The sequence below is a fragment of the Ambystoma mexicanum genome, chromosome 8 (assembly GCF_040938575.1).
Source record: "Ambystoma mexicanum isolate Mex_15411 chromosome 8, UKY_AmexF1_1, whole genome shotgun sequence".
NCBI lineage: Eukaryota > Metazoa > Chordata > Amphibia > Caudata > Ambystomatidae > Ambystoma > Ambystoma mexicanum.
Genome location: NC_090929.1, coordinates 230,566,284 through 230,583,461, shown reverse-complemented (window position 1 = coordinate 230,583,461; position 17,178 = coordinate 230,566,284). Strand labels below are relative to the sequence as shown.

General features: G+C 44.7%; 1 protein-coding gene across 5 annotated transcripts in view; it reads left to right on the top strand.

Moving 5' to 3' along the window:
* RABGAP1 (RAB GTPase activating protein 1) overlaps positions 1–17,178 on the top strand; it is a 3,038,993-nt gene that overhangs the window by 508,877 nt on the left and 2,512,938 nt on the right. For all 5 annotated transcript variants that reach the window (XM_069609645.1, XM_069609642.1, XM_069609641.1 and 2 more), the window contains one exon: positions 7,293–7,467. In XM_069609645.1, the coding sequence (XP_069465746.1) occupies positions 7,293–7,467 (175 nt within the window). The remainder of the gene's footprint in view (positions 1–7,292; positions 7,468–17,178) is intronic.

The window sequence follows — 17,178 nt, the reverse complement described above, 5'->3', positions numbered from 1 at the left end:
GATCTGCGTATACGCCGGTCCAATACATTTTGTTGAGCACCAGGTCTTGGTTTTTCTGTACCCCTTGGTGACAAATTGTCGGGTGGGAAAGGGCTAGTTACATGGATACTCGGCGATTGCTTCAGGGCATTACTCGCTGTATTTTCTCGTTCCATCCCACTCATGACACCCCCTATACAATACACAGTTTTTCCTAAAGAAGGGTCCATTACTATACTGGCCTTGTACCTCCAGGATAGCTTGTCTGAAGCCCTTGGACAGGATTGGATCATTACGTTGAGCAAAGGCCAAATGGGGTACAGTGGGTTTCTCTTCAGCCTCAATGGGAAGGAGTGGGGTGATATCTGCCTTTCTGAACCCGAAGGAGTCTCACACGGTCTCTGAAAAGGTCCCCACCTTTTGTAATTGAGGGATTATGGTTTGTTTTAAAATTCCCTGAGAGATAGCTACCCCCACTATCACTGTATAGGTTTGCTTGCGGGTGTCATACAGTACCACGTGAATTTCGCCCTACCCCCCGCACCCTGTTGGTAGTCTGGGTTCACCAAGCCAGCGGCTGCATAAAGACATTTTCACCATGCCAGACCTGATTTGACCTCTAACTTGAGATAGCTTCCTTGGGTTGGAGAGACACTAACCCCTCAAGGAATTAGCACCTTTCTTGACCAGGGATTTCAACCACTTTGGTGCTATAGAAGTCAAACTCAATGGATGGGGGCTATGGAGGGGTAGCATTTGTAGGGAGTTTGGCTATGGGATTCAGGCGCTGAACTAGCATGTGTCTAAACCCTGTGTCAGGTTGTTCTGATCCCACTTGTGGTAAGCCAGCGTTAGGAGGCGGACAATGGGACATTTTGTTTAAAATGTTGGCTTATTTGAAAAATCCTCATCTTGCCCTATCGCTATGGTGGAAGTTCTCTATTCTACAAAACAACAAACCATTCTTGTCAGGATGTCACACAAACACTACTAGTCCCCTGTTCAAACCCATCCTTATTTAACTGGCCCTACCACAAAATCACAGCAAGACAAACTAGGCCTAGGGAAGTGGTTCTACTTCCCCCTTTTTTTGGCCTCTTCTGGTTGGTGTGTGACTCCCTCCCAAAAGAAATGTCTCTGGAGAAAAGTCTCTTTTGAACTTTCAGATTTATCATCTTTGGATACTCTTCAAACAAAATAAGTCAGCCAATAAAGATGTATTTCGGTAAAACATACCATAAAAATCTTTCACAGATCCAAAACATAACAAAATAGCTCAATAATGTGCATAGTGCACATTACAACAGATAAATAAAATCGGAAATAAATAAATAAAATCAGAGCCCTAGCTAACATTTATACGCAATTCACAGTAAATATAAACATATCAGAGAAATGCACTCTAGATAGCCACATTAAAATGTTAACACTATCTGCTAATGTGTTATCATGCAGTACCAATTGTAAGTTGGTTAGGTGCTTCTTTCTAATAGCTTTCACCACCCTTAAATCTGATAGGAGGGTCCATGCGACAAGCAGCGAGTCAGCAAGGAGAGAATACATTGTGGGTCTGCATTGTCTAAAATGTAAGTTCTGCTGTAGTGGAATCAAGGTATGTTTGCAAATGTTATTGTACAGAGTACACAAAACAAACTACAGCAATGTTCAGGACTAAGATGACACAATTCACGAGCAATGTTAGTTGATCTAGGGGATCTATGTGGTAAAAGAAAATCATGAAGTTGAAAAGGCTGAGTTTTTTTGGGGTCGAATTATGAAACAAAAATTGGGAGCTTTTTCTTTTAATAATGTGGGTTAGACCAACCTCACCTACCATAATGTATACCCTTACCCCGCATCTATTTTTTTAAATAAACATCCTTCAAAAAGTTGACAAAAAAATCGATCACAGAAGGGTGAGATGCGGCACCCCCTTCTTTATGACACCTTTTCCCCATCCTACCCCGTTGGATATTTAGAAACTCTTCCACCCTGCCCCTCTTTTTCCAACACGAACACTTTCTCACACCGTGAGCGACAACACACTAATAACAGAGCCGTTTACCTGACATGTCCCAACACAAGTGTTAGGCAATTGCCGACAACTAAACACACCTGACTGCCCTTTCCCTTTCCCATAGGGATAAAAGGCGGAGCACGAGAGCACAGTTTGAGCAAGGCAGAACGCACGAGGAAGCAGCTATTCCAGGACGGCAGTTCAAACGGAGGAGAAAGGCGATGAGACCTGAAAGGATGTTAAGGAGAGAGTTGCCCTTGCCCTTTTCAACCCAAACCCGTGAAGCCTCCGACAAAGGAAACATAAGACCGGGAGATGCAGCTGGCGAATGGTGTGACAGATGTCAAAGGTACATGGAACCCTCCCGCACTGATAGCTGGGGCGGGGAGACGCGGTTGCCATCGTGGTACCATCCTTGACTCCAGCGGCAAAAGAAACGCTGAGTTCAGCACAGCCGGTAAGTGGGAAGAACCTGATAGTGGACTGGACTGTGTTGGGCTCAAGGTTGCATTGGCAACATTAAGAAGATTAATAAAACCGAGGTCTTTTTGTGAACAAATGTCGTACCAGAGATGGAGTGGTCCAGTGTCACGTGGGTGCTCTTTCGAAGCTCTCTGGCTGGTAACCCTCTCCTGAACAAAGAGAATGTGTTGAACTAAGAGTATTGAAACTACAAGTACCAGGAGGCCATTAGGCAAGGCCAGCATGAGTTATCAAGGTGGTCCTACAAGGGTCAGGCCAAACCCCTTGTACAATCGAAAGTCCTTGACACGTTGCAGAACTTGTGAAGATTGTGAAATTGCGAACCCGACTGAGGGAATTGTGAAACAGGCGTTTGCGCCCAGCTGAGGGGAACACTGCGAAGTGTGATTTTGTGAAGCCCACACTTGCTGTAGGCTAACAGTGACCCAGCAAGACGAGATCGCCCTTCGGGAAGTCTCGGTTTAAATTGGCAAGTGCTTTGGGAGGCTGATGCTCAAAGAAGGATCAGAGCCCGGCTGAGGGGGATACTAGCATGAAGAGTAATCGCCAGACTTGGAGATACAGGAGGAACTTTTGTTTTGTTGTTGGACATATCAGGCCCTCTGAAATAAGAGACTTTGTGTGGGAACAGACATGGGCACAGAAGGCCATGATAAAGAGAAAAGGAACTGTAAGCAAGTGCCAGAAAAGCCCAGGAGTGTGCTGTGCTCAAGATGTGAGAAACCTGAAGGTGTCTCACCCGCTAGTCTCTGGGAAGCTGTCATCCAGGTGGCCAGGACACAGCCATCTCTATTAGATCCAGTTCCTGGGGTGGACCAGTGCAGGAGGTTCACCTGGATGTGGGGTCTTCGGGGAGTGGAAGTGGAACACCGAAGGGTGAGACGTGGTACCCCCTTCCTTATAACACCTTTTCCCCATCCTACCCCGTAGGATATTTAGAAACTCTACCCCCCCTTTCCTACACAAACACTTTCTCACACTGCGAAAGACAACGGACTAACACCAGACCCGTTTACCTGACATGTCCCAACACAAGGTTCGGCAAGAGTCAGGCAATTGCTGATAACTACACACACCTGACGGCCCTTTCCCTTCCCCACAGGGATAAAAGGCGGAGCACGAGAACACAGTTTGAGCAAGGCCAAACAGACGAGGAAGCAGCTTTTCCAGCACAGCAGTTCAAACGGAGGAGAAAGGCGATGGAAACTTGAGAGGACTACAAGGAGGGAATTGCCCTTGCCCTTTTCAAACCTGAGCCGTGAAGCCTTCGATAAAAGAACGGTAAGACTGTTAAGTGCAGCTGGCGATTGGTGAGGCAGATGTCAACAGTACACAAGGCACTCCCGCACTGATAGCCAGGGCGGGGAAAAGAGCTTGCCACCGTGGTACTGTCCTTGACTCCAGCGGAAGAAAAGCCAACGAGTTCAGCACAGCCGGTAAGTCGGAGGAAACTGATAGTGGACCGGACTGTGTTAAGGGTATTGTACAAAAAGACTGTATCTAAAGGGTCGCATGAACAAAAAGTTCTAAAAATGCTACCACCAAAGGTTTGAACACCAAAAGTTTGAACTTTTGGTGGTAGCATTACAGGTAAGTAAAGAAAAAAAAAAGACAGCAGGGGTGTCCTCCGAAACACCCCGCTCACTATACTGTGTGGTATAGTGAGGGGGGTGTTGCGAGGGACACCCCCGCAGCACACCCGTAGAAAAACGGGGGATGCGGGGGTTTGCGGATGAAACCCTTGCAGCCCCCGTAAAAGAAAAAAAAAAGAAATGGACCCTCCGGCGCCGGTTCCCGACCACAGAAGTGAAAGGAACTGGCGCCGCAGGGACTCGGCGTGAAGAAAAAAGTAAGTGGGGTTTGTTTGTTGGGGGTGTGGGTGGGGGGAGTCATGGGGTCTGCGTATGTACGTGTGTTCGCATGAGAAAGGTGCAAACGTTTGGTTGTTCTCACCTTTCTCATGCGAACTTTCTGGCCGCGGCAAAATCAGCCATAGTCGGATCACATAGATCCGTGTTAAGCTCATAGTTGCAGTGGCAACATTTGCGTAAAAGAAAAGAAGATAATAACACAGGTCTTTTGTGAACAAGAGAGGTATTAAGGTTAGAGTGGTCCGGTGCTGCGTGGGTGCTCATTTGAAAGGGCTGACGTTGTGAAGGGGATCGGAGCCCGGCTTAAGGGGATCCTCGGGTGAAGAGTAATTGCCCGACGTGAAGATTAATAGAAGGAACTTTATTTGTGAATCATCGGGCCCTCTGAAGCAAGAGACTTTGCATAAAAGACACCTGGGCGCAGAAAGCCCTGATATTGGAAAAAGGAACTGCAAACTCAGACCAGAGAAGCCCAGATGTGTGCTGTGCTCGAGTCCCACCTTGTCCCGTGCTTCAAACGTGGGGAAGGGAGATCCCGGCCATAACATCCTGATTTATCATTTTGAGAACACTACTTTCTTTGTGAGCATTATCCCACACTATTTTGTAGCATAGTGGTAAGGATTGGCAATAGGTTTTTCTTAGGCCTTTTCTTTTTGACTAGACTCCACTAGAACTGTATTATTATTTGATGGTCGTAGCTTGCTCCCATCTTAGATTTAGGTTTAGATTAGGCATTTATCTCACCCATTTATACAGTTTAATAAACAACCTTGAACACTTGTCTGTCTTGCTTTGATACCAACGCTTCCTTACAGCTTCATCTTTCTTGCACAGTTCAAACAAATCAACAGTTATTTTATAGAACAAGAACACTGAGTTCCTCCACGAAAAACTGCAAAATTCCTACAGTTCATCTCACTTGACAAACTTTCTTGTTATCGGGTAATAATGTCCCCATACATAATGTCGCTGGGAAAAGCCATTTACGACATTATATATGGTGACATTCTGTATGGGGACGGTTTGCAAGGATGTGCCCTGATCCCCTTGTTAAAAGAAAAAAAAAAGAAAAAGAAAATGGGTGGGTGCCCCCCTCATGTTTGATGTAATAATAGCTCCGCAAAAACAGCAAATTTTTGTCAGACATTTTTGCAGGGACATTATATTACATGGAACCACTTTCTTGTAACTCTTAACTTTTCTTCCCCTATTCCTTTTATCCATCCCTTCCAATGAGATTGGATTTCAAATAGGATGTACTTGTCAGTGGTCCTGCTGGGACTGAGTGAGTCTGGTTCTTGGAACAGCTTATAGTTCTCCACCCACAGTGTGTGGGTGTGGGATGTAACCCGGACTGGGCTAGGACCTCTTGAGTTAAAGTGTCCTTCAGGAATGTGTCTTTCAGCTACAACCATTGTTGTTGTTGTTTCTCATTGGCGTAATTTTAGGGGGGGACAGGGGTGTTTGTACCCCCCCAACTTTCATGGCACACCATTCTGTCCCCATTCATTTGGCTGGGGCACCTTTTCTTCAGATGTCCTGTCCCCCCCAACTTTTTCAGCAAAGTTACTCCACTGTTGTTTCTTCTTTCAGGTTTTCGGACACCACTCCTAGGGTATTTGCTTTGGGTTCAGCCCCTTCGGGATGGTTTGCTTTCTCCTCATTTTCCAGTCGCCCCCTCCGGGGTCTTCTATTCTTTTCCCTCCCCTCTTTGGGTCTGTCTTTCAGTTTCAGAGTGTTTATAGGCCCACCGGTGCCCCTTTGTACAAGTTCTGCTTGCTCTGCATTTGAGTTCTCTTTTAGCGTTTTGCAGAGTTTAGCTGTCCTCCTACCTCTCCATGCTATGGCCTGCGCATTTGTGATTTTGCGGGGCGTGTAGGGGGAAGGCAGATGCTCTTTCTATGCGGGAACCCCCCTTTTAGGTTCTCTGGTTTCCTCCCCATTCACCTGGGCGCCATAGTTCAGTCATGTTGGTCGGTCACTTCCATAGCTGCGCTGTTTCCCTCACCTTGAGACCTCTGGGATAGGAATCCCGAGCGTCCCTGGAATTGGCCAAGTTTTAAGGGCTCTCCACTCACCACTTAAACGTCATGGTCCTGCCTCCAGGCTTAGTCTGGCCTGCACGGCAGGAATGGCATTTGCTCAGCACGGTTTCTCTGCTGCTGGCCCCTTTCCATGAGTCATCCTCTTCCGCTGCGGTTCTGCTTGCCTTCCATTTAAGGAGCTTGTCCCTTATATGCTCCACTTGGGTACAAGAGACCTTCCCATCGCTCATGGACTTTCAGCTTCACAGAGGGGTCCTCAAACAAACCATGCATTTTTAAAGGGCCCACTTCTTTTAGCAATGTGATCAGCTTGCATGTATGCAACAACCCTGTTGGCCATGGGGTTTATAGGAGATGCTACAGATTGGTTCACATGGTAGTCCTTATCCCATAAGAGGGGTGGAAGTGAGGGTCACCCTCTTGGGTAGAAGGGATACATTCCCTGGATTCGTCGTAATCTTTTTTTAAATACAACTAATTTACTGCGTGATTTAAAATTACACCTGAGTCTCATGTTAATTAGGTTCTATAAAATATTTATTCTCTGCCTAAATTACCATAACACGTTCACTATTGCTGTCTTCAGTTTGCTCACACTTGAACTACCTCTTCAGCAGTGACAAGGCACCTTTCAGGTACATGCGACATACACAAGCAGAATGCATACACTTCTCTTCATTATTCATACTCTCCAATAAGTGTACTGGTGTTAGGAGTAACAACGGTTTGTAAATATCTTGTATGACTTCTTTTGTTGAAGTTGAAATGACAAAACCCTGTGAAGTTTAAGATTTGAGATTGACGCAGTAAACAAAAAAGGCTGAAAATGCCACTTTAATTTAACATCTAGAAAATATAAAACATTTGACATACTTTTTTCTTTCTTTCAAACAGACTTTTAGATCCACAAACAAATACGGAAATTGCAAGATATCCAATCTACAAAATCCTATTTTGTGTCAGAGGGCATGATGGTACTCCAGAGAGCGACTGTTTTGCTTTTACTGAAAGCCATTACAATGCAGAACTATTCAGAATCCATGTCTTCCGATGCGAGATACAAGAAGCTGTAAGTGGAAAATAATGTAGAATACGTCTGACTTCACCAAAGTTTAGAAATTACTCTTGAAGAACTGTGTAGTTTACTGCTTGTGTTTGCTTTGGAGTTGTTGTGTCCTTTGTGCTGCAAAATATACTTTTATTGTGGTATATTTTTGAGTTTTGTTTGCATTGCTTCTGCTGAAGGTATACCTGAAGGGAGATACCAGTGCTATTTTGCTGAAATATGTTTGATATATAGTTGTTTGTAATCCGAAGACTGAGGAAAGGGTATCATTACAGTGAATGAAATGAGGACTAGCTGAGTAGAAGATAAAAGCAGCTCCTGGGTATCAGGCATCAACAGGAAACCAGGAGATGAAAATGAGTAGCTAGTACATAGTGGCTGCAAAACTAACTTAAACATGATGTGCCACTATACATTGCCTTTGTGTATGGCCCATTAGGCCGTAGTGTTCCTTTATACATATTCCAAACATAGAGGCAGTGTTCTATAGGTATGTGGAACAGATTGTGTGACAGGCAAACATAGCTCCCGAAAGCTGTTGTTTCCAAGCTAATCTGGCTATTCTAGGCTACAAGCAGGAGTTAAGAAAAGCCCAACAATTTTAAACCCAGCTTTAATTTGAAATGATGTAGTCTGTTGCTTTTATAGATTGAACTTCTGTTATGTTGTAGGAAGTGAGTTCTACTTAACCATACACTACCCTGCTCTGTATGCGACAGTCAATCATTCTATTTTCTCTTTCCATCTTGAAATACAGATGTATCTTTAGCACTACATCTCCACTGTGACCACTTCATACAGTCGCAAATAGGTAATGAAATGAAACTCTTGGTCTAATGTTGAATTGGAGAAAAGGGGTACAGGGGAGGGCACACATATGCCACACCCTAGACTAAGACACTACTAATAGCTGAGGTGTGGGAATAGGTACATGAAGAACAGAGGAGGAAACCAAATTATCCATAATGCTTTTGTTTTAGAAGAAGCAATTCACTAAAGGGAACTCGCCTAGGCTAATGGCAAAACAGGATCTGAAAAAGCCAGACTAAGTATGAAAGGAACAAGAAAAGCTGGTACTTACGGAGATCTATAAATCTATATTGCTTAAAAGACAAGGATCTGCCACATACATACCAACATGCCCCATTCCAATCAGGAGAGGCTAGTTGTAGTCCTTGTTTTAAATTTGCATTCTGGAAATTGCAATCCCGGGTGTATACTTGGGGAAATCCAAGACTACAAGTCAAGAATGCAAAGTTAAGTCCAGGACTGGACAAGCATCTGCCAAATGGAATGGGGTATGTTGGCATGTATGCTGTCATTCTAAAAATCACTTTGCTACCCTGCACATCATTTGTCTACGAGAGCAAGGCTGCATGTAGCGCTAATTGCCATACAGGGGATTTGCATGAGTAAGAAAGGTGGAAGGGGAAAGAAACCAGATAAGTAAGCTTTACCAGAGAAAAAGAGTTTGTGTAAATAGTCGGTTTCATCATACATTGGAGGATAGATAAATCAATGTCATTCTTCAGACGTTTGCGCTTATAGGAACATCCTTTACCTCCACTTTAAAGGGAAGGAGCCATTTTAGGCACTTTTTCATTGGAGGTATTCTACTTCTCTGGCATTGGCGCTTTCATTGATTCACATGCTTCACTAATTGCCACTCTTGAAGTCCTTTTTAGACATTGGTTTCTGAGCAGTAGAACAGAAGGGCCTATGAAGGCTTGTAACATTTCTAGCTTGTTTTACTCCTTTTTCCTACTGATCAATTAGGTGGTAGGCTTAGTCCCCCTTCGGTGGACGCCATTGTCTGATTCCTTAGCATGCATATTGTCATTGGGAGTCCTCATGAAGTTCTGAGATTTTTTTTCTCTTTCAAACCTTTTATACAATGATGCCACAATCATTTTTAATCTTTGAAACAGTCTATTCTTCTCCACATCAGTACTATGGGCTTTCTGCTGTTTCAATTGGTTGCCCTTTCAAGACTCGTACCTAAATTGATCTCCATACAGGCCTTCACCTCTCCAAAAATGTCAGACATGCAAGGTAGGCAATGGGATTGCTCAGTTTAAGAATTCCCTAGTCAAGGACTGACCTAAATTTGGAAATTAAAAACTTACTTCTGACTGTATGAGGGTCACGTAAGAGTCTGTAGTCCCCAATGGCATGGGCAATACCACTATTGGCACCTGGGGACAACACAGACACTGCCCCATTGGGGCTGCCATCCCCATGGCTCTCTGTACAGGCCATGGAAATGAAAAACGCACTTCACTTCTTGCCTCTGAGAAATTGAAGTCTGTTATTTTCCACAGCATGGAGGCAGGATAGTGAGGAACTCTGGAATAATGCTGACCCACTGGAGAGGTGAGGGAAGGAGCAGCGAGCGAGCACAGGCAGAACCGCCACCTTTCGGTACATTTTTGAGAGGCTGTGGGGAGTGCGGAGCGCCACATGGTGCATTGGAGCCCTGACAGGCATTTGGATCCATGGTTACTGTAAGGAAGGCATGCTATCCTGAAGGAAGACTGACACAAATGAGGCACAGGTCAAATGTGTTTATTTAGCAAAGATTGGGTGGTTGAACTCCTGTCTAGCCCTATATCTAAGGATGGGAGCAAGCTCGACCACCAAATAATAAATAACGCAGTCCTATTAGTCTTGTCAAATCAAAATGGTCTGTACTAAAAAAACGTTTGCCAATGCTTACGCTTAACAAATGTGTGCGAGAAAAAGATGCAAAGAAAACAGTGTTCAAGAAAGCGTGCATCAGGATGTCTGAACATTGGGCTTCCCTTCCCCCCGTTTTCAGCATGGGAAAAAGGGGCACACCGGGCCTTGGAACAATCTCTGGCTTCTTTGGCTAGGGGATGCAGTTCGAGAAATAAGCCAGGGCCTTGCGTGACAGTCTCTTTCCAAAACAAACTCTCTCATTCGCAGAATGCCTGGACACACATAAAACAAAGTTCAGTCTCTTTATGATATGATATGGCATTTGTAACGTGTGTATACACAAGTGTTAAGGATCTTAAAGTTCTCAAGGCTTGGGCACACAATTCATACTGGGTCTCCCTTGTCGGTCTTGGACCCCTTTTAAACACAAAGTCTCAATAGGTCTCCCTCTGTTGGGCGCTGACCCTTTAAACACTATGTTCGTTTACAGGTCTCAAGTTCTTGTAGGTCGCCCTCAGCCGGGCTCGGAACTCTCAACCTTAACACTTGTAGGGGTTTCCTTGCCCTAAACTTTCAACCCCGGCAATTCACAGTTTCTCACAGTCTTAAATGTTCGTCTAAATAGAGACTTTCGATTGGGCACTGTCATTATGCCGAACCACTCTGTTACTGTGTAGCATCTGTGCACAGTTCACAAGTTATAGGCAAGGTGGAGATGCATTCTGGGTTGTATTTTCCCTGCATGTCCCATAATGCACGTTTCCTTATGGTTAAATAGTGGATTTCATGCTCACAAGAAATGTTCATATATTTCGTCAAGTTCCTGCTTCCGCCTCACACACGTGCCAGTTTTCCCTTCACTCAAACTCACCGACCACGCAATGCGGTCTGGAAAAGACTTGCCGCTCTCAGGTCTGAGGTCAGGGTCACACCACCTACCCCTCTGTCTCCCTAGGGATCAACATCCACCCAGGTAAAGCAGCACTGGCCTGATTATGGCCTGCTGCAAGCAGTTCTCCTTGCATTTTGGCTCTCTCTGCAGGCTGCAAGCCTCCTGCCACAACAGGTCAGCGTTCGGTGTCTCGCTTGTCCTTGGCCCAGGTAGCAAGAGGGGCTGGGATTAAGAAGGGATCCCCTGCTGGACTCAGCCACGCAGCCTCCCTTCTGTTCACTACTCCAAAACCCAGAGGACCCCTGCTGTAGATTTGGACCCGGTAGTAAGTACTTGTGGCGACAATCCCTGAAAATCTTTTTGGAGAAGGCAGCAGAACACTGTAAATATAGGGCTTCTCTTAAAGGGCAGGGACAAAGATCTGATACCTAGGAATTTGCACCATGAACCACTGATGACCCATACAAAGGAAAACAAGACAGAGGTAGCGTTCTTTACCCAGGTTCGATGACCAAAGGTCAGCCTTAGAGCGTTTGGGGACGAGGGGCTTTGAACTAAATACACTATGACGGCGAGGGTTGGGGGGAAAGGAAGAGGTATGTTCACTTGGCCCCCCCTGACTTGGATTCTTCCAGTTGACACTGTACGTTGTCCAGAATTCGCTGTGGACACGATCTACTGTCCTTTGTTCGGATGAGGGAGGCCATGGGGTCGCAGGTGTGAGGGCTACTTCCGGCATCTGGACACCTTCCACATGGACGTCCAAAATCGAGCAAAATGAGACCTCTGCCGGACAGACCCCCTTAGCACATCTCACAGGACTAATGAAGATGGGTTTCAGCGATGGTCACCACAATCCAGCGACAACCAGTGATCCTTCAGCGGTGAACACAAAAGCAGCTCAAGCATGGCCTCCCTTGAAGATGGAAAGCTGAAAATTGAGCTGGCGACTTATGGTACAAGCTGAGGACTCTTGCAAATAAGACTCATTGAACCAATGAGAAACCCTGATGCACTCTTCTGTCGGTACACAACCCTTCGGTATTCAACAATACATCTCTATTCAGGATTGATTCAAGACATAATTGTATACAATATTGTTTAAAAGAAAGAAAGTCCCTATTTTATTAAATAGCAAATGTTCAATGTTATAAATAGCAGACAAAGAGTTAACTTGAGGTTCCTCTTTAAACCGTAATGTTAAACAAAAGATTATTGAAATTCCATGTTTTGGTATATTCAGCACATATATCACATGACAATGTAGATCTTTTGACAAAAATTGAAAATATCTGCCATCTTCTTTTTAACTTCCCAACGCGTTTCAGATTTAAATCTTTATCTTTCTTCATGGGTAATATTACTGTCACCCTACAAGTAATATCATAAGCCACAATTAACCCGCACCTTATCAACCATGATTGTTTTTCACTAGCGTCTCAATAGAAGTCACTAACTTTTTGGATTTCGATTGCAAGGAAAAGAGAAGACTCAGATATACCATATACTGACACTTTTAAACAAAAGCTTCTAAGTAAAGCCTCATTGATAAAGAAATGCTTACCAGATTCACTGTTCAAAAAGGGTCAAATTGACTAAATATTCAGAGTCTAAGCAAACTGCAGTTCAAAGTCAACCTGTGGATAATCACCTATTTTAGCATTTGAATAAATAACCACCCACTAAAACAGAGGTCACTATGTAAAAACTCCCAAAGGAGTCGCACGTGTTTTACCTGAACATAATTGTTACGAGCAATGAGGCAAAAAACTGGGAAACAAGTTGAGTGCCCTGCATTCAGTCTTAAAACAAATTCCCAACAGCTACGCAAACACACTCACAAACGTAATCCTGTTGGATGTGCACAGCGAAGCGGTCGGCCATCTTGAAATGGTTAAGTCATAGTTGTGAGGGGTCAAAAATGTGAGGCGGACAACTGTGTGAAGATTTTTCAAAATATGCCATTTTATTAACTCAAAAGGTTGGATAAACTCATCACTATCCCTACTCGGACAAGGATTTCCGTGCCTTAAATAAATTAAAGGAAACGCTGTAACAAATGGATTCTGTCCCTCACACTCATGCATACAATAACTCAGCAAGGTAATGTATGCCAATTCACATATGACACATGGTCTCTCCTTATCTGGGTGAGTTCTCCATCCCCAAATTCCAGCATGATTCTATTCAACAGTTCCAAAAAGGTAGGAAAATCCTGTTTTGTAATAAAGTTCCAGTTCAGTACTTGATTCCTGCTTGATTCCATCAACAGTTCAAAATTGTTCAACAAGGTTGATCATCTTTCCACTTGTGACAAAGAGCTTAAAAAAGCTTCTTAAACCAAGAATACTTCCATAGTACATTAGCGTCAACAAAAATGTCTTTGTTTGGATAATTCTGCAACAGTTGACAAATACTTTAGCAATGTTAGATGATTCTGCAAAAGGTCACGCAACACTTGTTTCAGAATTTGTCAGGATGATTCTTTAAAGGCTCACAAGAACATCTTAATGGTTCTGCCACTGCTTCCTCAAGACCTTAAACCAAACCACAGTACTTCAACCGCTTCCACCTGGTCCACTCACCTGCCAGGCCTACTACTACAAAGTGCTCTGCCCTGGTGTACTTAAGACTATTAACTACAAGTACTTCTGTGGTAAAGGTCAGCTTCAAATAGGTTAGCAATTTAATTTGCTCCACAACATCAAATGTAGGTATTTCTTCTGGGGAAACGAGAAAAACATTGGTGCTGTTTGTTATTCACTGGTGGCTGCCCCACGCAATGCAGGCTATGCTCCATTCCTCCTGAATATCTTCTATCACACAGGCAACCTGCCTGCCACTCTTGACTTCCCCACTTCAGCAGTCATCAACTACTGACAATAATTATTTCTCACTCCTATACTTCTTTGGTTTTGTCAATGTGGGTTTAAGCTAGTTCCTCTTATGACCTCCTTTACAATGGGCAATATGTTTTGCAAGCACTTGAGTTCTTAATTGCCCTCTCTTGCCGTTGGCAATATTGTTTCTTTATCTCTTGCCTTGCTATGATTCTCTTTTGGCTTGGGCATTGGTACTGGTTTTTGATTTGTTCCACATACATACAGTCACACCCTTCTGGTCTGAATGTTAGGTTTATATTCTGCCACTCTCTCCGATTTAGGACAGCTTGATTTCCCAAAGGATAATCAATTCGCTTTGGTATTCAAAAGAAGACATTTTCACACTTCACTTTAGTTATATTCGCTTTTTGATTAAGACACCTGGACTGAGCCAGTGGGTGGTTACGGCGCGCTCCCAAATTGATTGCAATCCCGGAACTCCCTGGGTCTGGGGTGCGAGTCCACTCGCCTTGCTGCCTCCAGGTCCTCTGCTTCTCTGTGTTACTAGGAAACGTATTTTTCTTGGCGGTGCGCGTACCAGTCAATAAAGGAGCTCTCCTTGCTCCTACGGCTCTCCGGTGCTCGCCTGCCACCGGAGCCTGTCTGACAAATGGAAAAGCTTTCAAATTGCTTGCTCCTGCTGCACAACCTCTGCAACTGAGGTCTTGAGGGGGCAGGGGGAACAGTTACTAGCAGCGCTTCCAAGCACGCAGCCTCTGCAATTAACGTCCTGAGCAGCAGAGACCCTCCCAGGACCGGCCTCCATTTGGTACATGAGTGGTCCCAGCGTCTCTGCTCTCCTGCAACCTCTGCTGCCATGTGGAGGTGTCGCAACTAATCCATCTTCTGCTACCACTCTTCTCTATGGCCTGCCCTTCACGCCTCCCAGTCTCACTCAGGTGTGGGTCATTACCACTAATAGGCTGCAACCTGTAGTCTTGTGCCTCTGCAGGCCTCTTCGTCGTCCCAGTACTTTGGTCATTGTGGGACTTGGAGTCTACAATGTCAAAATCAGCTGTTCTCATGGAAATATCAATACCAAGTTCCTTTATCTTCTGACCTATATTGCTTAAAAGAGTATTGCAAGGATTAAATGAAGGATGTGGCTTTATAGAGGAATAGTCTAAATTGCTAACATTTAAAGACTCATCTTTATTATTCCCCTGGAAGTCATAGGAGCTTTCATTCCTATTGATGTGAGTGTCTTTAAATGGAGTCTTACTGCAAATACATAGCCGGTTATTGTTTTTACCCACATTCAGATAGTTAGCTTGGGAAAATAACAGCTCTCTGACAGCAAGCCATTCCAGATTCTGGTATCAATGATATTTCCTTCCTTGAGGAAGACAAATACTGCGTCTCATCCAACCCAGTTTTCCATAGGGCCATTCTCCTCCCGGTGATCCTCCCAGCTAATAACACCCCCAGGGTCAGTATCGGGAAGTGTCTGCCTTTCCCTGGCCATCTGGAGGACTCTGCAGGATTCATCACATAGTGCTTAACTAGAAGTACCAGGATCTTCAATTCTTCCCCAATTATTGCTGTCACCTGTTGTGTCTTAATGAAAAAGAACATGTATTAAATTGTTATCCATCTATCAATGGATTCTAAAGTGTTTTAAGTTCCCAGCTGCCACTACCACATACACATGCATGGTGACATTCAGACATACACAGTAAAAGTGTTGGCCATTTTAAGATGACATTGTCTTGATCCATAATCATGATTACCTTAACGTTTAATTAATTTCCAGGAAATGAAATCAATATTCTTGATCGTGACAACGATCATGATTCAGATGCTATTGTGATCCATCTGAAAGTGAATATCATATACAATCTCAAAAAAAGATTAAAACCTGTACTGTGACAAATTATACCCCATTACTCAGGAATTTAAGGTGGATTAAATTTGATGGCCCCGTTGGCCAAGGGAGGCATTAGACCCGCAAAAGGTCAGCCACCCTCAGTTAAAACTCGGTCTCCCCGTTGGCGGCCCGAGAAAAAAACGCACAGGCAGGTTGGGGAATGGCTACACACTCCGCGACATGATGGCTGATTCCTCTATATTTCCCCCTCTCCCCCAAGACTCGTCAACCTCCCCGGTCCTGGCCCCGGAACATCGATATTTAAGGTTCGTCTCCCTGAATGTCAAGGGACTAAATTCACCTGCCAAACGCAAGTCTATCCTACAGAAGCTTCAGAACGACGGTGCAGCTGTGGCTATGCTACAAGAAACCCATCTGCTGCCAGCAGACCACAGCCGCCTGCGCTCCCGAGACTTTCCGAAGCAACTTTTCGCGTCTGGGAACTCCAAGAGGGGTGGCACAACTATCCTATTCGGGAGGGGCCTGAACCCTTAGATTCTGGACTCTATAAGCTGCCCGGAGGGGCGATACATGGCGGTGAAATGCCTATTACTAGGACAACTCTACTCTATAATCTCTGTATATGCACCCAACTCAGGCCAGGCGCCGTTCTATGAATCCCTGTGTACAACCCTCTCCCCGTTTTTGGAAGGCCAGATAGTGATCGGAGGGTTCTTCAATGGGGTCCCGGACCCCTCGAAAGACAAGTCACACCCACCCAGCACTGGAGACCTCGCCATAGCCCTGGCTCTCTTACAACTATTTAGAACCTTGGGGGTGGTGGACTCATGGAGAGTTCTCCACCCATCCGAAAGAGACTTTTCCTTTTATTCCTATGTCCACCGGACCTTCTCCAGGATAGATCTTCTCCTAGTGTCCCCACAAATCTTTACGTTTACAAACGATGTGACGATTGGCTCCAGAATCTTGTCTGATCATGCTCCGGTGACCCTGGAGATCCGAGTCCAGGTACCAGCTAACCCCCAACAGCGCAGATGGACCCTATATGATCCGATTCTCAACGAGATGCCACTCGGGGACGAAATCGCAACCACGATCTCCAACTTCTTTAAGGAAAACCCCAGTGAGGACACCTCTACCGACAACACTTGGGACACAATAAAGGCAGTCGTGCGGATTGAACTGATTGCGCAAGGAGCGGCCTATCATAGACACAAGCGTCAAACTCACCAGAGCCTTGAGGAAGATATTAAAAAGGCAGAAAGGACCCATAAGGAGAAGGGCTGGACCCCTAAAACCCAGCGAGCCACCCGGATAGCACAGAAAAAGATTGCGGCCCACTATGCTGAACACACTGGCCACCAAATGGCAAAATTAAAACAGTTTTATTATGCTAAAAACAACAAAGCAAATAAGCTACTAGTGGCCAAACT